Genomic DNA, 22,716 nt, shown 5'->3' on the forward strand with positions numbered 1-22,716 from the left:
TGTCGCTCTTCTGGCTGTTGTTGTATATGTGGAATTTTTTGCAAATGTTTGTTAAAAAATTAACGATCTCTATCCAATGGAACGCTATGGTTTTTCATTTAAAAGTTTATTTAAAACAATTATACTAACAGATGGAATTAGAAATAAAGGCCTGCCTCTAATAAAAGCCTTCTTCAAATACAAGCCTGGTACCTTCTGCAGTTCAGGTAAATAAAGGCCCTGGCTTTTATTTGAGGAAATATAGTAATATGGAAAAACTAATTTTCTCCCTGAACCTAAAAATGGACAAATTTAATAATTACTGGAGTTACTCTATGTAAAGATGTGGATATGTACTACTGGACAAATGTTTGTATATGGGGATATGTAGGCCTGGGCGAAAAATCGATTAAATGAATTAATTCGAATTTTTTGTTGCGGGCGATTTAAAAAATAAGTAAATCGAGTTTTTGTGTAATGGCGCATTTTTGGCTCCCCGGAGCTTCCGTAGCGTTAGTTTCACATAGCAGTATGGCAAGCGACAACAACAAAAATTAAAGCTGCAGGCAGCGATGACGGGCCCTCGCTTCTTGCATCGGGGGGTACTGGCAGACACAACATCACGTGTAGTCCACACCTTGTAAGTTTCATGTAAATCGGAATAACTTTTGCCAAGATGCAACCTGTGGAAAACTCCCTGCTGGACTGAGACAACGTCACCTGTTGGACTCACGCATTTTGGCGCGCTAACTATGCATTTGCTTTTGTAGTTCGCTGCAGACATGAGTACAGTTGCTCCTATAATTGCGGCGTAGTACTTGTATAGCATTCTGTTGTGTTGCCGTGTGCGTTATTGGAAAACGTAAAGTGCACAATTTCATGTTGCATGTATCTTTGTTTGTGTAATTAACATGAAAGTATTTTTCTTTATTATAGTTCAGGGTGCATGCTTATGTCTACTGTAATGCTGGGAACTTACTGCAAATATATCATTCAGAAACAATAGTTAATACTTTGATTCATGGATGTATGTTAGTACAGTGTGGTACATTAGTTAATTACAATCCTGCTGATGATTAGTTCAGCTGCTGCACTTGCGCGATGTTGTTGCTGGTTTAATTGTTGAAGCGCACTGCACTGTGCCATTCAGCGCGCTGGTCTGTCACATGACTATTGTACCTGTATGTTGTTTGTTATGTTCATTTGTGGTCTTTTAGAGCACCATCTAGTGGTCAATAGATGTAACTGCGTAATAACCTGTATTGTTTACTACATGGCATCGTGTAATATTTGCTAATTAATAAAAAAAATGAAAACAGCGCCATCTAAAGGCAGATTGTCACCATATTTGGCACACAGCCTCATTAGCACATGAGGAACAACTGCTCTAAGTTTTGCATCCAATGAATGGATAGCCGTTGGCAAGATACAAACCCGTTCCTGTTTCTACACCCACCTACAGGAAGTTGGTCCTCCGTAACTTGTGCATTGTGTTAGCTATCAATATTCTTTTGATAACTTTTTTCATGAGGGTCCTCCGTGTCTACTTGCCGGTTTCGTTGCCCACGTCGGACTCACGTCCAGGAGTAGTTAGACAAAGTAGGCTTCCCATATGTCAATATTTTGCTGATTAATAAAAAATAAAAAACAGCGCCATCTAATGGCCGATTACGCCAACTTTAGCACAGATGCTAAACCGGACATGAGGAACAACCTTACCAAGTTTCGGGCAATCCGAATAATTGTTACCACGATAAAGCAACTTCCTGTTTAGACAGGAAGTTCCTATAACTTGCGTTTTTTTTCAACTATCAAAATTCTCTGGATAACTTTTCGTCATGAGGGTCAACAGATACTACCTGCAAAGATTCAAGAAGATTGAAATCACGGCCTAGGACAAGTTCGGAAAGAATGTAAAACACCTGAAAAATGCATAATTAAAAATGGCGCCTTCCAGTTGGGCGGAGCTAATGAAGGTAAATGGGAAATATGTCTGCAATGATAAGAGCAATATGGGTATTAAGTCTGGTGAAGATCGAGCAACTATGTCCAAGTTAAGGCCTTCCAGGCATTAGGGGCGCTATGGAGCCCGCTTACAGGTATGGCCGAAAACTATGCGGTCTCGCAAAACTCCCAGGTGTTTATGTGGGTGCCAATTTTTGTGAGTTTTCGTATATATTGAGGCCGTCAGAAATGTGCCCAAGTGCTAAATCCAATTAGGGGCCGCTATAGAGCAAACATACCAACTCCCCAAGCCTAAATGTGTATTCACATGAAAGAGTTTAATATTCTGCACATGGCTGCAAAAGTTTGAGAGGTTTCGTGCATCCTAAAGTCCTCAAACATGTGTTTGTAAAATGAAGATTTTTTCACGAATACCAATATTTCAGAAATTTTATAATTTTGTAATTTTTTCTAAAAATAGCACGGTAGAGTTCAAGATGAGACCTATGTTCCCTAAAAAGTTGGTATATTAACTTATTACTTTTGTCGTAATTAATGCGCACGTTAGGGGGCGCTATGGAGCCTCCTGGCAACACCCGAGCCCAATTACTACAATACATTTTCACCAGTTGTGACATATTATCAAATTTTTGTGAGTTTTCGTGCATGCTAAGCCCCTCAAAAACGCGACGGAGGACTCGGAAAAATAATAATAATAATAATAATCTGACGAAAAACAATAGGTTCCTTCGCACTTTCAGTGCAAGGCACCGTTGGGGCCTTGCACTTTCGTGCTCGGGCCCTAACAAGATCATCATAGCACACACGAAACAGCAAGTGACAACTACCGGTGAGAGTGGGAAGTTTGTTCCCAAGAAAGGAATAAAATCATCTGTTGTGAGACACAAACAACATGGCAGTGACAGGAACTAACATTAATTATTTTCTTAACCAGTCGTTTCATTACTTACTTATCCGTAATCTGTGCCGAAATGACCAGCAGCTCGCGGTGCATTGTCCCCGGCTGACAGTCACCTATTTTGGGATAACTGAACAACCAGGTACAGCTGACCTGAAGGCCATGCGGGGTACCAGAGGCGGTGTTGAGGAACTCTGTTGCGGCTAAACGCATCTACTAAATGCCGCTGATACAACCGAGCTGTGACGGAGGTCTGTTGCGGCTTAAACAACTTGCAATCGCCGCTCTGTAGCACGGAGCTTCGCTTCAACGTTTGTTTTTATCGCTACGAAGGAGCTTGCTACAGGTATGCTACATTCAAGAGACCACGTGATGTTAACGTACGTTACAGCAACAGATGGAAATAGGGGCAAGGTTGCGCAATATAGCGCAAAATAGGCTAATACAGCGCTACAGGGACACAGGAAGCATAGCTCATCATCCTCGAAGTGGCAGACCACGTGTAACAACACCTGCATAGGATCAATACATCTGAATCTCACACCTGCAGGACAGGTACAGGATGGCAACAACAACCGCAAGAACTGACCAGTCTGGTGCTGTACATAAGAAGGAGATGCACTGCAGTACTCAATGGAACTAGTGGCCACACCAGATACTGAAGACTACTTTTTTACCCCCCCTTTATTCAAGCACACATTATTCCATTACTGTTAGTCATATGTCTGTGAAAATTGTTCAGTTTATTAAGTTAGTTGTTAAACCTTTTAATATTCATACAAATATCTGTATGTGTTAAGTTTGCTTTAAAAATAAAAGCAGTTGAAAGTAACAGGACCGAACAGTGGTAAGGCAAATGTCAGCAAATATCGAGAGGTGTGAGGTCCAAGGTTTGAGGTGCATTACAATAGCAAATATCCCATTACAGGTGTTCCAAGTAATGTCTCGCATTTTTTAGGCTACAACGTTTTTTGTTACATACAGCAAACCTCTCACTATCCGCCAACTGCCTGACCCTAACCACACTGTAAAAACACGTCTCTGTAAACAACGCAGGCTTCACAAACAACAACAAAACTGTGGCAACCACGAAACATTTCACAACTCTTCAAGCCAATAACTGGCAAAAAGTATTTGGGGATGGGTGTTACAGGATTAGTGCATGGAAGGGAAGAGAAAACAAAAAAAACTCAAACTACAGCCTAAACCGTACATGGTGGGAGGTTATCATTTTCAGGACAAAACTCTGCAAGACCTCAGGCGCAAAAAATGACCTACATCCACCACTAGGTGGCGCTATAGCAGAAAAAACGCGTTTGGCCCTATAACTCCCACACCGTACACCCGACATTCAAAAACCATACATCTACGTGTTCCCTGGATCCAACTGAATCATGTGGTATAGGCCACGCCCATTTCCTCCTAGACTTTTATGAAAAGTTTTATTTTTTTGTGAAAAATCGCGATTTATCAAAAACCTACTTTTTCGAACTCCTCCTAGACCGTGCAACCGATCTGCACGAAACGTGGACCGTTGCATCTCCAGATCGACCTGACCAAAAGTTTTAAAATAATTCTTATACGATAAAAATTGCGCATATAACGCACAAACTAATTTGTGAAGCTAACTTTGAAAATACCAACTTTGCCATATCTCGGCCAAAATAAATGCTATCAACGCAAAACTTTAGATTCTTCTTTGCCATGACCCTCCGGAGGGCCCCCACGCGTTTTATGAAATTTGGCCACTAGGAGGCGCTACAAGTACATAAAGTTTATATCTCATGAACGGCTCATCCGATTTATAGAAAATTCGATGGGTACCATCTAGGGCCAATCCTGAGGCCAACCCTAGAGTGGGGTACTGAAGGATCAAAGTGGGCGTGGCCTATGGGACCCATGTCTAAATTTACCACTTACACTAATGTTAACAACTTTAAACTTACAGATATATAACTGATATATGACACGCCCATTTCTGCTTACAAGTTTTTTCGCGATATCGCTCAATACACAAAACCAACTTTTTAGAACTCGTCCTAGGCCATGCGACCGATCTGCACGAAACCTTCTAGATAACATCTCCAGATAGACCTGACCAAAAGTTGTACAAAGAATTTTGCTACGATAAAGTTTGCGCATTTGACGACCAAACAAATTTTCCTAGCTAGCTACCACACACATATCATATCTCGGCCAAATTAAATGTTATCAGCAAAAAACTTGAGATCCTTGTTCAACATCCCACGATGCTCTGTACCAAATTTGGCAAAAATTGGCATTTAGGGGGCGCTATAAGAAACGTTTATTTGTTTTGGCCAATAACTCAATGCATTTAAATGAGAGATTTGCAATTGCAATATCTCTGCCACAGTAAAAGCAATCAACACGAAACTTGTGATGCTCGTTCGGCATGCAGCTCTGAGGCTCTGTACCAACTTTGGCGAAGATCGACCATTAGGGGGCACTATAGTCAACATATACCAGTTTGGGCCTTCTAACCCCTTCTGAGGTCGAGCATGTTGTATACAACGCCAAACGGCACTTCTGATTCATAACTTTATAACTTAATAAGCTAAAAGTTACCAGTTGCCCCTTTCTGCTGATGTTCTTTTTTTGTCTTCCTAGCCCTTACAGAAGGTTTTGCATCCAGCCTAGAAGTCCAGAGTTTTTCGGGTCTTTAATCCATACTGTTACATCCAAGATTGATACACTGTGTCTAAGACATGTTAATAGTTTGTCCTTTATGAGTTATAATGTTCAATATGTTTATTTTTGCACTGGATGACTCCAAATATATAGAACTGTAGATGTGTTGCTTGTTCGGCATGCCGCTCTGAGGATTTGTAACAAATTTGGCAAAGATCGGCCATTAGGGCGCTATAATCAACGTATTTGTTTTGCCCTGTTAATCAATGTTAATGAAATATTTGCAATGGGAATGTATCACAGACCTTGCAGCTCACACTTCTCAACTTCTTAACCCACCTGACAAAGTTTCTACAACCTTCAGAGTGGACAAATATAACTCTTTTCTTCCACTTTTTCAATCCAAGATCAACACCATTCTTAGGTGCCAATACCGTGCAATTAAACATTGAAGTTGGTGCTAAGTGGAGCGTCTTTCATAGTGTGACTGGTTATGTTGGTGTCATTGATTCTTAATTTCCCAGGAAGCTGATTGCGGTTACGTGCCAGTTAATCTTTTCATCTGCAATCCTATCTGTATTTGTGAGAAGTGACGCTGTCCTGAGTTGAAAGCCTACTTTACGACAAAATTATCGAGTTAATAGGCGTGTGTGTTCGTGTCGGCCGCTGCCCATTTCCTAAGGTTTTGAAATGCAAACAACTTTTAACTACTGCAGAGTACCGCAGACCTTGTGCATCAAACCTGTCGATATTCACCAATGTTCCCCCCCCCCTACGTAATGCTTCAGGTCCCGCATTGGCGTAGCTTTCCGGGTTATCGGAGGCGACTGGCATCGCAGGCTTGGGCCCCGTCATAACTGCTTGCAGTTCTAGTTAGTTTTTTTCCCCCATGTGGGTGTGTGTGTCTCTCTCTGTGTGCCTGATCACCTGTCTCGCTCTAGACACAGCTGAGAAGTCAAGAGAGCCAACATCAGCATAAACAGCCTGATGAGCCTTGTAGCGATGTAGTAACTTCCCACCCCCGCTGCTGTACTGCACGTGTTGGTGCTGTACTGCACATGTGTGGGAACACACAGAGATATCCCGAATTATAGATAGATTTAAATAAATTAAACTTTTGATTTCTGTTGGTCCCACCTGCATGTCGGAGCCAGACGACAGCTAGGTTGTACTTCTCGGATATGACGAGGGCAGATAGCAGAGTCAGAGCAGACATGTACTCGCCCTTCTCCAGATAGGCTTCCCCTACATCCAGGTACAAGTCACCAATCTCCTCTGGATTCTGCTCCATCAGCGATGACACTAGTCCCTGTGAGGGGGGTGGGTACAGAGTGATGGAGACAGATGTTTATAGCCATTTTTAGTTTCCAAAAAGTTAAAACTGATCATCAATCAATATTTTTTAGCTTAAGTTAGATTTCATCGATGATGTATCCGTTTAACTAGGAAAATCATGCAAGTTCTGTTTACCTCCAGGGGCATGTAAACATGCAGGTGTATGAGGCAGACAATTAGCTTGGCCTTCAGGTCCACTGGGACACTGTCTGGTACCTGTACATCCTTAATTCCACCTGCAGACACACACATACAGACATCCTTAATCAGAATTACCATGCACAAAAAACAACAACAATGCACTTGTTCAGACCTGGCATTAACATGCGTCTTGGATGATCCGTTCACAAGTGGACAGCTCTAAAGTACAGGTGTGAATGCACCCAAGATGCCTGGAGGATGCATTGAGTTCCGATCGCTCAGAGCACATTTGTTTATTCCTTAAATCAGATAAAGTAAAAATTTTAGATAGTTTTAATATTCATGTGGACATCGATAACGAGAAGATTAGTATTGCATTTACCTAACTATTAGATCGGATTGGCTTCAGTCAGTCTTCATAAACCCACTCACTGTTTTAACCACACCCTAGACCATGTTCTAGAATAATACTGTAGTTGAATTTAAAGAATTTATTCCATCTGCATTTAATTCAATGCCATGCCTTAAAGTTCCCATGGCATGAAAATTTCACTTCATGAGGTTTTTTAACATTAATATGCGTTCCCAGCCTGCCTATGGTCCCCTAGTGGCTAGAAATGGCGAAAGGTGTAAACCAAGCACTGGGTATCCTGCTCTGCCTTTGAGAAAATGAAAGCTCAGATGGGCTGAGCTGGAATCTTGCTCCTTGCTCCTTATGAGGTCATAATAAGTATGAATTTCATTAAAAAGTTAAAAGTTGACGCTAAACTGAATTGTTGGCTTTAAAAGCTGAAAAATGACAAAATATGTAGAACATTGTGGCGTCTGAGTATATGTTCTAACTGATAATGACTCACATATGCAGAAATATGAAACAAATTGTATGAAAAATCTTAAAGCCCAAACGCATTGCACCGCACTGCTGAAAAATTGGAAAATTGTCAGAAATGGAAGCTAAACTGCATTACCTAAATAAGCGAAGAGCTAAACTGCATTGTTAGAAAAGCTGGAAGCTGAACTGTAATACTGTCAAAGATGAAAGTTGAAATGAATTGCCTGAAAAGGCTGAAAGAAGAAAATACTTCTATCAGACATATACACTGCATAGAACGAAAAAGCATCAATCTAGCTGAGATGAGATGTGAAATATATTGTGTGAAAAGAATGGGGCTGAACAAGAGGAAATAGAGGAAAGAGAGAAGGGAGAAGAGACGAGAAAAGGACCCGAAGAGAAGGAGAGAAGATGACAAATGCTGTGAGAAACAGATGAAAATGCAGAAATCTGTAGTATAGACCTTTTTCACGGCAGACATGTTGACATGTCATAGCAGGAAAAGCACAGGTGTATTCAAAACCATTAATAATGACTGCATTCCACTTAGGAGAGGCCCTGGTATTAACCCATTAATGATGGCTGCATTCCACTTAGGAGATGCCCTGGTATTGTGCATGCTGACTCACTAAAATAGCTTACTGGGACACTTGATGGAATTGAGCCATAATTAAGGTTATCAATTTCAGCTGTGCTTTTTCTACTATGACAAGTCAACATGTCTGCTGTGAGAAAGGTCAATTCAAGTTGACTGTCTGTGAAAGTGTTGTCATGGCTACTAAGTACCTGTGACCGTGTTTGTAAACATGCTTTGATGTCTGTGATGAGATCTCTTTGATCAGTTATCGCAGCTGCTCTTAATAATGTCTCCTGTGGCACGCTGCAGCTATTCAGAGACACTGAGAGTGAGCTCTCAAATAAAGGCTCAGACTGCCAAAACGATAACTGCTATCAGTCAAACGACGTCATCCTGAGCACTGGAAGGCCTTTGTGAACGTATCGGTATAAAATTTATATGGATAAACTTAAAAATGTGGGCATATCAGCGATTTAAAAAAGTGGTTTGCTCTGCCTTTCGCTCAGAAATATGGAGAATGTTAAACAGGGCAGTCAATGGAGGAAGGAATTGAACTCTTGTCATTTGGAAGCTCACTAAGCCAAAAGTAAAAGGCGTATCACAAAACTGAGCACATTGCCTGAAACTAGACAAAAATACATACGTTTTGATGTATAAATTGTGTATGACAGGTACATATTGTGGGCGTGAGAGCAATTTATAGAGAGAGAACTAAGATAATTTTTTTAAGGCTCTGTGCTCTAGCTATGACAATCCACTCTAGCCAGCGCAATACACACTCTGTTTAATCGATAAAAAATCCTGAAATGATCACTAAACTTAAACAGCTTTTTCACAAAAACTGTAAAAGATATCAAAACACTGAGCACAGTAGATGAAAGAATGTAGGAGATACATTTTGAAGCAGAAGAGGATTTGAAGGCTTTGAAGCATGCTCTCACTGACTTCAATGTTAAAAAAAAGTGTTAAAAAGTATTAATATTTTAAAAAGTATAAATAGTAGAAAAAAAGTTGAAGGAGTCCCATCATTAGCTGAAAGAGCTGAACATTTTAAAAGTTGAATGGTTTTAATAGCTGAATGTATGCAGAAGTTACGGAGATCAAAAAAACGTACAGAAGAGGGAATAAAACGTTTATAAAGAACCAAATAACAATAGTTGGAATGCTGCTGAATCAGCATTCCCGCGAATAATAATGAATTGAATTTATATAGCGCTTTTCACGAACTCAGAGTCGTAGTATTAGAGATCAAATTTATCATCTACTGCCCTCAACCTTTACATATTTATCTTCAAACATTAGAAACCGCTGTAAGACATGACATATTGACGTATTTAGACTGCTTCTCTCGAAGTCATCTTTAAAGATTTCTTCATCTAAGACATCTTACCATCTAACTGTCTCTTAGACCCCATCCCAACTAGGATGATTGATCTAGGGGTCTTCGCCAAGCCTATATCCAATCTCCCCTTTCTCACTTAGATCCTTGACAAAGTAGTCGCTTAACAGTGGTGTGACTAATTTCCGGGTTCTCCTTCTCCGTAATCAAGATTAAAACAAGGAAAGGGTTAACTTTTCCTGCTACAGCTTTCCGACCAAGTCAGAAAGCACAGGGGAGACACTTTGTTTCTCCGTCTACGCCTCCAGAGTCGGTGCTTGCTCCGAGACTAATGCCTGTCACTCTCTCACTCGCTCTACCACACACTCCCCAGCATACACTAAGGCTGTTGGAACGAATTACGAAAGTCAAATATTATTCAAATAGTAAAATAATCAATACTATTCGAATGCTGAAATTACTATTTGAATGTGATTTTTATTTTATAAATATGTTGGCTAACGTTAGCTAATCTCCCTCTTCTCACCTTGGCCTATCCGCATGTGAAAATTAAATGCTTTTGTCATGTCACATCTGATATGTTAGCGGGAGTGAGAAACACAAGACATTGTGATTTTAACATCACAGAGCACGGAATGTTATTACAGGGGGAGTGACAGGCTACGGCTGGAAATCAGAAGGATGGGAAATAGTTTGAACATGACTTCGACATCCAGCGAGCGAAAATGCTTATGTTATCATTACTTAGCTCGTTCTTGTTTCCTAACTGCGTTTCGAGTTATAGGAGCTTAGGAGCTTCATGGAGAGGGGCTAAAGTTAATGTAAGCTGCCCTACAGCTGTCAGAGTAGCTTCAACTTCATATATTACCTTTTAATAGTTGTATTCTCAGTAGCGTGACAATCTGCAAGAAACAGGTTTGCTTAGAAATCACTAAAACAGCAGTGATAGCACCGTTTGGCTTAGTTATCAATGCCTTTAGCATCGTGGCTAACACTTTTGTTACTTTATTTGTTGACAAATGGTTTTGGCTGTGCTTTCTAACATGACGTCATTGTGCTAACCGAGCACCGTTAACCTTTACAACAGAGCTGCTTCAATACACTTGTTAGATAATGTTTCATTACAGAGTTCTCTGTTGATTTGGGTTTGTCGCTGTGTGCTCGTGGTGGAAAATGATGTAAACAGAGAGTGGCGTGTCAGAAATGCAATGCGCTGTGACGTAGGTCCCCTTCAAGGGCAGGCTAATGTTGGAAGTCCCTCTAATGGACAGAATATGTAACAACAACCACATGCTTTTAGTGGCATTGACAATGCATAAGCCTGAGTAGTGTAGTACATATTAAAAACAAATTTGATTGAGCATTAAATCTGAGAATATTATTTGAACATTGAAAAAAGAAAAGAAATTTGAATGGTATTATAGAGGAAGATTGACAGCTCTAGCAAACCAGCGCACAAGTATGAACCTCAGGCCACTTATGTAGGCTACGGCATAAGCTCTGCGTAGAGCCCCCACAGAACCATTAATCCTGCTTGAGATCCGAGGGGGTTGCTAACGCAACACCAAACTCTATTCTCAAGTTAAACACTTTCACAAGTTTATTTCCACATTCTCTATCCACTACACAGCATTTAAAAGGAACACGCCGACTTACTAGGAATTTAGCTTATTCTCCGTAACCCCAAGAGTTAGATAAGTCCATACATACCCTTCTCATCTCCGTGCGTGCTGTAACGCTGTCTGCCGGCCCCAGCAGGTGAATGGTTCCAGCAATCCTACTGCTCCGAATTGTGACATAAGTGACAAAATAACGGCAACATGTTCCTATTTACATGTTGTGATTTGTAGAGTCACAGCGTGTACAAAAAACAACGTAACATGAGACACAGCCATCTTCTAACTGCAAACAAACCGGGAACTATATTCTCAGACAGGCTTGCTGCAAAGCAAATCACTCTGCCCAAGTAGCAGAAGTAGCAGAGCTTCGCCTTCTGAGAATATAGTTCCCGGTTTGTTTATGGTTAGAAGATGGCTGTGTCTCATGTTACAATGTTTTTTGTACACGCTATGACTCTACAAATCACAACATGTAAATAGGAACATGTTGCCGTTATTTTGTTACTTATTCGGAGCAGTAGGATTGCTGAAACCAGTCACCTGCATGTTCTGTGCTGGCCTGCTACCGCTGGAGTCGTCAGACAGCCTTACAGCACGCACGGAGATGAGAAGGGTATGGATCAACTTGTCTAACTCTGGGGTTTACGGTGAATAAGCTAAATTCCCAATAAGTCAGCGTGTTCCTTTAAAGAAAACACAGGTTTAAAGCAACACTATGTAACTTTTAACCCTACAGGTCGTCTCATTGGAACTACAACTCGCGTCGGGTAGCACAAGTTGTAGTTCCTGTAGACAACCTGTAGGGGGACGTAATAAATAGTGGGTTTATTGGTATTATTTGTTAGCCTATATACATTCCCCTCCAAAAGTATTAGAACGGCAAGGCAAATTCCTTTGTTTTTGTTGTTCACTGAAGACATTTGGGTTTAAGATCAAAAGATGAGTATAAGACAATAGTTCAGAATGTCAGCTTTAATTTCCTGGTATTTACATCTAGATGTGTTATACAACTCAGGACATACCACCCTTTGTTTGAACCCACACATTTTTTAAGTGAGCAAAAGTATTGGAACATGTGACTGACAGATGTTTCTTGTTGCCCATGTGTTTGTCATGGTGCTGTCTGTTTTATTCCTTCTCCCCTCTCCCTTGTTGTTTGTCGTCTGTCATGTGCTGAGTGGGTGTGGCGCTCCTGCCTCTCTCTCCCTCCTCGTCAGGACACCTGTGGCTTCCTGCTCACCTGAATCACATCCAGCAATCACCACTCCTGTTTTATAATCCGGCCTTCCAACCAGTCTCTGCCAGATCGTCTGTTCACCCAAGTGGTAACACTCGCTACAGCCAGCCTCAGGGTCCGTTCACAATTTACGCGGCATGCGCTGCGCTCACCGCTAGGTTGTCCTATTCCCAAATATATTTGTTGTGCTTGCCGCCGGGCTCAGCGCAAATTTACGTCATACATGCGCCGTCTGCGTCCGGTGTTTACATCAGACAAGCAGAACGCGACATTATGTAGGATACACAGAGATTTGGTGGCGAAGAGGTTTCTGTCTTTGAACCAAAAGAAAGCCTTGGCACTTGCCCTGGCTGCAGCAGCAGCAAGAAAGGTGTGGGGGCACGAGACCCTCAGGTCCAGAGAGCACTTGGGGGAATTCCGACTGCAGGAGCTCCGCTTTCGCTGTGACTGGTTCCAGGGGTAATTTTGGCTCAACAGGGAGCAGACAGTCTGCTGACGAGAGTCGGGCCTACGATTTCGCGGATGGGTTATGAATGGGTTTTCATTTCTAAATAAAATGTTGCATGTCAACACTGTGTGTCATTGCATGTTTACATACGAGATGTCTGCAGTTATTGCAGTTGGGTATAATAAAGCTAAGCCATGAGCCTGAATTCATACATTCATCATCATTCATTCATACTCTGGAAAACACTGTTTAATGCATATGTGCAATTAATTCCTCCAAAACTGGAGCTTACACACTTGGAAATGGGTAGTTATTCTGTGTAACTGCCATATACCTAAATACCTATATGTGAACAACAATGAAAACGAACATGACTTGTGTCAATCAGTCCAAACATATTTTACTTCATATAAACATACAAATACAAATATATCCTACAAATACCTGTATGGAGCTGTATATCAACTTGGTATTTGGTTTTCGCAGCTCACAACAGTACACTTCTTCTCAGTTGCTTTGGCACATTTCTCAGATCAGAGATGACAATGTGGAGTAGTGCTCCCTTTCATGTGCATTGTTCATTACACTATACTTACAGAGTGAACTGTTAAATATGGACAACAACACAAAGCAGTTTCACTATATTGGTGTAAACGATGGCGTAAGGACTTGTCAGTTTGATTGGGTCATGGGTATAAATACTTGCTTTGGACACAAAAGATTTCAATCTAAATACACGCTTTTGCAGGTCAGTCACTATGCGGTGCCGTTTACACCAATTGTTTTAAGAAATGCACTCACTGTTTTTAGTGAAGACATGTCCATGTTGATTTCACATAGCTAAAACAAACCTGAATGATTTAAATTAGGAGGCTACAGTAAGCCTCCTAATTTAAATCATTCAGGCTACAGTAAGCTACACATCTGGCATGCCTATTATTGTGGAAATATGCACCACAGCATAGTTTTGCGTCCGAGGTCTCTGTACGACCTCGAACTGTGTCGTACAGCTCTGGGAGATCGCTGACGGCCCAAATCAACCTCTCGTCCATGTTCCGTTTGTGGATCCACGTGTATTCGGTGTTTACTTTTTTTCTGTTTTTTTCAGACACCTGAATGCACGTCACAGCGCACTGTGGCCGCTCTTGCGCGTGCCGCGGTCAAAGTTGAACCATGTTGAACTTTGACCGCGGCACGCGCAAGAGCAGCCAGCCGCAAGATGCCGCTTGCGTGTACAATGTGAACGGGCCTTCAGTGTTTTTGAAAGAAGACTTTTTGTATTCCTGTTGCAAGCCTTGTTTTGTGTTTTCTTTTGTGTCCAGATTCCTACTTCAGCCTTGGAAGCCCAGTCTGCCTGCCTGAGCCAACTTGTTTTTTTTGTACCTGCCTCTCACCTGTCTGCCTGCTCTCAGCCCCAGAGGATATATAGCTCCTTCATTACTCATTGTGCTCAATACCTGTTCCGACCTTTTTCTCTGTGTCTGCTATTGAATCTGGACAGCCCAGCCTAACAGTTATGCTTTTTAGGTTCATTGTTCAAACATTAAATAGCTCTGCGTTGGTTTTAACTTATAAAGACTGCATTTCTTGTTAAAGAGGATAAACCAACAAGAAGACCAGAGAGCCGTCTATGGGAGAAAAGCAAGCCAATTTTAAGCTGAGAAAAGAAGGAAAATCAACCAGAGCCATTGGACAAACATTGGGCAAGCGCAAGTAAAGAAAGAAACTACTGGTGTTGTACAGAAGCACAAGGCGTCCGAAAAATACAACAAAACAACCGGTAGTAGAAGAAATATTGAGAGCTGTGAAGAAAACCCCCAAAACATCAGCGACATCACCAACGACCTCCACAGTGCAGGGGAGAAGGTATCACAATCCACTGTTCGAAGAAGACTCAGAGAGCAGAAATATATAGAGGCCATACCACAAGATGCAAACCACTCAGCAGCAGTAAGAATCGGAAGGCCAGATTGGAATTTGCAAAGAAGTACAGAGCCACAAAAGTTCTGGAACACAATCTTATGGACTGCTGAGACCAAGATTAATCTCTACCAAAATGATGGAAAGGCCAAAGTGCGGAGAAAGAAAGGAACTGCTTATGATCCGAAGCATACATGCTCATCTGTGAAGCATGGTGGAGGTCATGGCTTGGGCGTGCATGGCTGCTTCTGGAACAGGCTCATTCATATTTACTGATGATGTAACTGATGGTGGTAGCAGCAGAATGAATTCAGAAGTGTACAGAAACATTTTGTCTGACAATTTATGGAGAAATGCATTGAAACTAATAGGGAGGAAGTTTATCATGCAGAAGGATAATGACCCAAAGCACACTGCCAACAAAACAAAGGACTTCATCAGGGGAAAAAAGGAAGGTTTTAGAATGGCCAAGTCAATCACCTGAACTTAACCCAATAGTGCATGTATTTCACCTCCTGAAGAGGAGACTGAAGGGAGAAACCCCCCGAAACAAACAAGAACTGAAAAAAGCTGCGGTAAAAGCCTGGAATAGCATCACAAATGAAGAATGCAACAGTTTGATGATGTCGATGGGCTTGAGGCAGTTATTGCAAGCAAGGGTTATTCCACCAAATATTAAATGTTATTTACTTTAAGATTATTTGTTCCAATACTTTTGCTCACCTAAAAATGCTGTGGTCTTATACAAACGGTGGTATGTCCTAAGTTGAAGAATGCAAAACTGATTTTACCTTGTCATAGTTGAATAATGACAGTTTAGTGGGTAACTAGGACATACATAGAACCTCTAAATCCCACTGACACCTCTTTCCTCTGCAAATCTCACTATTTGAAACTGCCTCTGAAAATGGGCAAATCTCAACGAGCTCCATAGTTGACGTCAACTATTGCGGCTCCTCCTCATTTGGCTCTAGTCTCTGTGTTTGTCACGCCCCAACATTTGCATAGGTTACACAACTGACCTGAGATCAGTTAGTCTTCTGAATCTAGGTCGTGCAGATCTCAGAAATTGTATACATTTTTCATCTGCTATTTTACCATTAAATTCACTTCTGATACTTTTTTATGCGAGAAATCAACTATGTAGAGGTCAAATATGGGCCGTTTTATGAAAATTGATGTCTAATTGCAAATTTTGTCCGACTGTGTCGGAGTTCAGAGGCCGGTGCTGCCTGGGTTGTTGCCTCGCCGCCTGGCCTGCCTTCCTTCACAGACCCCGGCCTGCTGTGAGCTCGATTGAGCTCCGTTAGGCTGGCAACCCACAGCACTCCATACCTGCGCAAAGTCACCGTTTTGGGCTAATGGACTACGAAACGCCACTGCTCTGACAGAGCTCCAGGGCCTGCAACTCCCCTCTTCCTGCTAGCTAAATGCCCGGTGTATGTGAGTGAAAGCGCGGTCAGCGAGCTTGTTACGCCAGCATTCTCTTACCACAGGTTCCAGTTACTCTTTTAATGTGTGTAATTATAATGTGTTGAGTTATTTAAACAAACGATTGGGGAAATAAACGCCGCTTGTCCATGAGTCTCATTGATAGAGCCTGCGGCTGGATGGAGCTCTATCAATGAGAGCTAGCTAGCCTCCTCTTAGAATTCCTCTGGAATTCACAAAAATTCATTAACTTGAAATCGGACACCGTTGTTAGCTTTATAAAACATTTAGTTAGATGTTGTATAAGTGGCGTGACGAAATTAAAACTGTAAAGATACTCGAATTACGACCAAAAAGTAGCCAACTATCCGTGATTTGTAGCTACACATAGATAGGATTGAAGGGACAGTCGCAGCTAACGAAACACTTAGTCTTCACAAATATTCATTAACTTGAAATCGGACACCGTTGTTAGCTTTATAATACATTTAGTTAGATGTTGTATAAGTGGCGTGACATGTGTGTAACATGTGGTAAGAGATTGCTGGTGTAACAAGCTCGCTGACCGCGCTCTCACTCTCACACACGGGCCATTTAGCTAGCAGAAAGAGAGGAGTTGCAGGCTCTGGAGCTCTGTCAGGGCAGCGCCGTTTGGTAGCTAGTCAATTAGCCCAAACGGTGACTTTGCGCGGGTATGAGGTGCTGTGGGCTGCCAGCCGTGCCGGAGCTCAATCGAGCTCACAGCAGGCCGGGGTCTGTGGAGGAAGTCAGGCCAGGCGGCGAGGCAACAACCCAGGCAGCACCGGCCTCTGAACTCCGACACAGTCGGACAAAATTTGCAATTAGACATCCATTTTCGTAAAACGGCCCATATTTGAGCTTTATATAGTTGATTTCTCGCATAAAAAAGTCTCAGAAGTGAATTTGGTAACAAAACATTGCAGTGTCTGGAATATGAGATTCTGGGCTAGATTTATCAAGCCGTTTGCTCCTGTTTCCAGGCGCTAATTGGTCGCAAAGACGGACGTAACCGATGCGGGCTATTTACAAACAGGGCGCACTTGGGTAAAATCGCAGATTGTCTGCCACATGAGCGAGAAGAGACAAGTTGCGCTTTCAATATGCGTTCGTGGGAGGGTCGTGGGGAAAGTGGGAGTTCCACCCGAAAAGGTGGGAGGATAAGCGCAAAGTGGACCTAATTATGTATTCCGTTGTATTTACAAAGACTGTCAGTAAGAGCGCGCCTCTATTCTGCGAGGGAAAGTCTCCGTCTCTTAAAAGCAGGTCTAAACCAGCCGCAATCGAGTTTCCTCGTAGACCTTTATGCCGCTGGTGAAATGGCAACAGTAATTTGAGCAAGACGAAGACATAGGCGAGGCTGAAAATATTTTTAACAGAAGACAGAACACAAGAATCACACTTTGTCAGTGAACACAACATCATTTAGCTTTACAGATCAAGCAGCCATGCAATATTAGAGTTACTGTAAGAAATCAAAGATGAAATTGAATCTCCCACTCAGCATTCACATCCCATTCCAGCAGTTGTTAAACTCCTCGCTACATTAATAATATTGGCATCAGGATCATTTCAAACAGTCATAGCATCAGCAGTGGGAATATCGCAGTCTGCACTCAGCCATATCATAGCACAAGTACCGCTTTGCTACAGCGCAATTTACGTATAGTGGGCGGAGAAAGACGCTGATTGCCTGATGGGTGTCAGGGTTGATAAATACTATGCAAAATGTGGAAGCATAGCGTGCGCTATTACCGAACTCGCATAAACAGACGCAGCGCAAACTGCGCTAGTGTTAGTAAATTAAGCCCTTTGTCGCGTCTCTAATGTGTGTGATAGAATGTATTGTGTATTGGGGATTTGCTCAACCAATCAGCACGCGTCTCTAATGCGTGTGTATGGCGATTCGCTCAACCAATCAGCGCGCGTCTCTACATGTGTGTACAGGGATAAGGCTCAACCAAGCAGCGCGCAGCTCATCTAAATATTCATGACCATACCATATTTGGAAGAAAAGCTCTTGTTACAAATAGGGCCAAAACACAGGGTTGCATAAGTGCCAAAAAAATATCAACCAGGCCATTTTCAGCCCAACTAATGTTACATACCCCATTAGGAGACCATAAGGAACAGTGTGAAATACCCTATATAATCATTCTATCACCCCTTTAAAACACATCTAAATGTAAATACCAGGAAATAAAAGCTGACATTCTTAACTCTTGTCTCATATATCTTTTGATCTTAAACCCAAATGGAGCTGAGCGCAAGTTCTTTCAGGACAACTTCCTAAACATAATCACTCCTCACTCCCCTGAATGGATCAGCTGTAGAGGCGTTCACTTTAGTCTTAACCAATGAGAGCGGCCGAAGAATCTCGAGCCAATCACTGCACGACATCCCTGTTTTAAACCTGTCTCTCTCTGCTGCTCAGTTGTCATTTCTGGAAAAGTGCACCACCCTCCTCCTCCCCTGCTCCTCCAGTCTTCGCCCCTCTCGGTTCCTGGGTTCTCTTCCAGCCGGCCACTGCCGGCGGCTTTCGGCATTGGCTTTCCGGCTCCTCACGCCACCATCAGTGTCTAGGTTCATATTTCGGCCCTACCCCTTTTAAAAATTTTCTCAGGATTTTTAAATGATGGTGGAGTCTAATCTCCAAAGACTGTACTGTACATTTCACGCACATGTATAATAAATCATCACATATCTGAAATGAAGTCTCCTGATTGAAATGTCTTCAGTGAACAACAAAAACAAAGGAATTTGCCTTACCGTTCCAATACTTTTGGACGGGACTGTATAATTCCTATGCATTGTGTTTGGTAGCCTTTACAATGTTATTTATTTCTTTGCAGAACCACACACAAATACACAGCCATAGCGGAGCTACCCACGCCCATGTTTGTACTGTTGCTTGATTTAATAAAGCATAAAAAGAGAGAAGTTGTCTCTGTCCGTGTTTTAACAGACACACCTGGGGTGAAGTTGGAAACCAGAATCAGCTTTAAATACAGTCCTAATCCAGCCCTCAATAACAATATTCTTCTTCCAAAATAGTAGTGAAGAACATTAGGGGCCCTACCTTGCACTCGGCATAGGGTGGCGCAAAGCCTGACGCAAGTGTCTTTGCTAGTTTAAGGCTGACGCAGCTGTCAGTTTCCCGTCCAGCGCCCACGTCATTTAAATAGCAAATGCACCTGCGCCCATATTTTGCTGGTCTTACAGGGAGGTGTGTTCAGGTGAATTCTTGGCGTATTGCTATCTTGAGGCAGCGGGAAGTGATCACGCCATTGACCAACAAAAACGTGTTCTAAAGTTATTTCCATTGTTATTTTAACAGCGAATTAGTAAAATGCGCCTAAGCTTAAAGGAACACGCCGACTTATTGGGAATTTAGCTTATTCACCGTAACCCCCAGAGTAAGACAAGTCGATACATACCCTTCTCATCTCCATGCGTGCTGTAACGCTGTCTGACGGCTCCAGCATTAGTTTAGCCCAGCACAGATCCTGCAGGTAACTGGTTCCAACTAGCCTACTGCTCCGAATTGTGACAAAAGTGACAAAATAACGCCAACATGTTCCTATTTACATGTTGTGATTTGTAGAGTCACAGCGTGTACAAAAAACAACGTAACATGAGACACAGCCATCTTCTATCCGTAAACAAACCGGGAACTATATTCTCAGACAGGCTTGCTGCGAGCATATCACTCCGCCCAAGTACTATATTCTTCCGCCTTCCGCTGTGTGCTTAGATCATTAAAATGATCAAAACAAAATTATTACTTGTGCGTTAACTAATTAATCAGAGCAAACAAGGCCAAATTGCCTCATAAGTTGCTGACAAGCATTTAAAAAGGCCTTTATTTGACAGGACAGATGAACACATGAAAGGGGAGAGAGAGGGAGAGAGTGCCGCAGGTCGGAGTTGAACCTGGGCCCGCTGCGTCTAGGAGGGTGCCCGCTCTACCAACTGAGCTATCCGGGCGCCGAAAGGCTATTTTTTAAAACATAAAACACACCGGGCATACATTCACCACCAGCAAACTTCATGGGGAACAATGAGGGCAAAACGCATCACCAATCTACTTTAACTGAATATTCTTTGTCTAGCTCAGCTAAAAATACAGGATCTGCAGCACGTTACCAGGTAGTTTTTACTACCAAGCCTGCTTGTAATGAGTAGGCTACCAACAACGTGATTTTCAACTGACATTACCAGTTTCGAATGTATGCGACTATCGTGCTATTGTTACAGACTTTTGAACTAACCACAATTCAATTGAATTCAATTTTATTTATAGTGTCAAATCACAACAGAAGTTATCTGAGAACAATAGCAGATAGAGCAGGTATACCACAGTCTATAATTTACAGAGACCCAACAATTCCCCCCCAAAAACAAGAATTTGGTGCGACAGTGGCAAGGAAAAACTTCCTTTTAACAGGCAGAAACCTCAGTCAGACCCTGGCTCTTTGTCCACAGACACTTGCCTTGTCTTATTAGATCTTAGTGCTGCATTCAACACTATTGACCATCACATCCTATTACAGAGACTGGGACATTTAATTGGCATTAAAGGAACCACACAATGCTGGTTTAAGTCTTCTTTATCAGATCAACCTCAGTTTGTTCATGTTAATGATTAATCCTCCATGCAGGCCAGAGATGGGGACTCCAGTTTGAGACTCAGACTCGGAGTCGCACTTAAGTCGCACACACAGTGACTTCAGACTTGACCTGAGACTGATCCTCAAAAGACTAATTTTTAGGAAATGTCTGACGAGCTGAATGTTATTCCCCTCCCTGCGTTGAGGCGCTGAATGCAAACGGATTCTAACTCAACCCCATCTTATTTGATCAGGCATCTGACAACGCACCCTGATTGGTTAGCAAACATGTTTAGCTCAGCATTGGCTATGTAACGTTAGCTTGCTTCTTGCTTTAGCTACAACCTACGAGAGGTTAACTCCAGTGTGGTTTGTTTGCCAAACGTGGTAGTCGATTAATGTAATAATTTACAACCCACTGGCTACCATCACGTTGATTATGTAAGGGATAATGTAGAGCGAGGCGGTTGTTATAGCGAATACAACCCCGACAGGGTGATCAGGACTTGAATCAGCCATAATCAGATTTTATGGGGTGCTGCCGTGGTGGACAAATGACCCAGCTGCTGTTTTAATCACTGCAGGAATTGACACAACATTAGCTGAAGCGTTGTAGTGAGCTAGCGGGCTATCGGCTGCTCTAATTTACAGTAAACTGAACATTTCTGTTGACGGTGAAGTGAGACACGGTGAATGGCTTCTTTGGGAATATTTATGTGGACGTTTATGTCCTCATTCATCTCGTTTCCTTTTTGCAGAGCCGCTGCATGTTGACACACCTGTAAGTTAACGTGAATGGCTTCTTTGGGAATATTTATGTGGACGTTTATGTCCTCATTCATCTCGTTTCCTTTTTGCAGAGCCGCTGCATGTTGACACACCTGTAAGTTAACGTTAAACAAGTTGCAATGTAAGCTAACTAATTAGGGTTGTTGTCCCTACGGCTGTTACTGCGTAGCTAGCGACCATAGACGGTATAGAAAGATACTAGCGATAGACGCTCATCAGATCTGCTGTCATTGCTTGGAGGACAGAAGTTGCTCCACGTTTCCCCACTTTTTGCCACAGCTGATAGGCTAAATTATCCGGACTTCTTTCAGCGGATTGATTGATAGCTGTCCTCCAGAGTGAACAGAACTGCGTCCATGGCAACACTCTGCTTTTGCATGGCAACGGTGTGTTATCCTTAGCAGCGGTCTGTTATCAAGAAATAACAGACCGCATTCTACATTAGAATTCAAGCAAGCCATGTAATAAAGGTTTATAGTACCTGTAACTGTACAGTACAGTGTTATTTAGATAATGCAACAGTAAGTTAAAAGGGTAACTAGCCTGCTCAGCACATTGCCAGGACTAACCTGCCATCTATGGGGGACCTCTACATCCAGTGGTGCAGGAAGAAAGCCATACAAATTATACAAGATCCAAACCACCCCAGCCACAAACCATAAAGCTGAAGGCTGCTGAACACTTATGGTCTGAGCTCATCACTTTACCTCATGTCACTTTACCTCCAAACCGTCACTTTCTTAATACACTTCACTTAAGAACTATTTACACCCGTGTGTGTGTGTGTGTGTGTGTGTGTGTGTGTGTGTGTGTGTGTGTGTGTGTGTATATACACTCACCTAAAGGATTATTAGGAACACCCTCCTAATACCGTGTTTGACCCCGTTTCGCCTTCAGAACTGCCTTAATTCTTCGTGGCATTGATTCAA

The 22,716-nt window shown here is 42.2% G+C and overlaps 1 protein-coding gene across 1 annotated transcript in view; it reads right to left on the reverse strand.

Annotated features, from left to right (window-relative positions):
- gtf3c3 (general transcription factor IIIC, polypeptide 3) overlaps positions 1–22,716 on the reverse strand; it is a 77,218-nt gene that overhangs the window by 33,155 nt on the left and 21,347 nt on the right. Inside the window, exons 7-8 of the mRNA XM_039793131.1 lie at positions 6,962–7,062; positions 6,629–6,800 (exon numbers count right to left, since the gene is read on the reverse strand). Coding sequence (XP_039649065.1) covers positions 6,629–6,800; positions 6,962–7,062 — 273 coding nt within the window. The remainder of the gene's footprint in view (positions 1–6,628; positions 6,801–6,961; positions 7,063–22,716) is intronic.

Source organism: Perca fluviatilis, chromosome 24 (genome assembly GCF_010015445.1).
Source record: "Perca fluviatilis chromosome 24, GENO_Pfluv_1.0, whole genome shotgun sequence".
In the NCBI taxonomy this organism is placed as follows: Eukaryota; Metazoa; Chordata; class Actinopteri; order Perciformes; family Percidae; genus Perca; species Perca fluviatilis.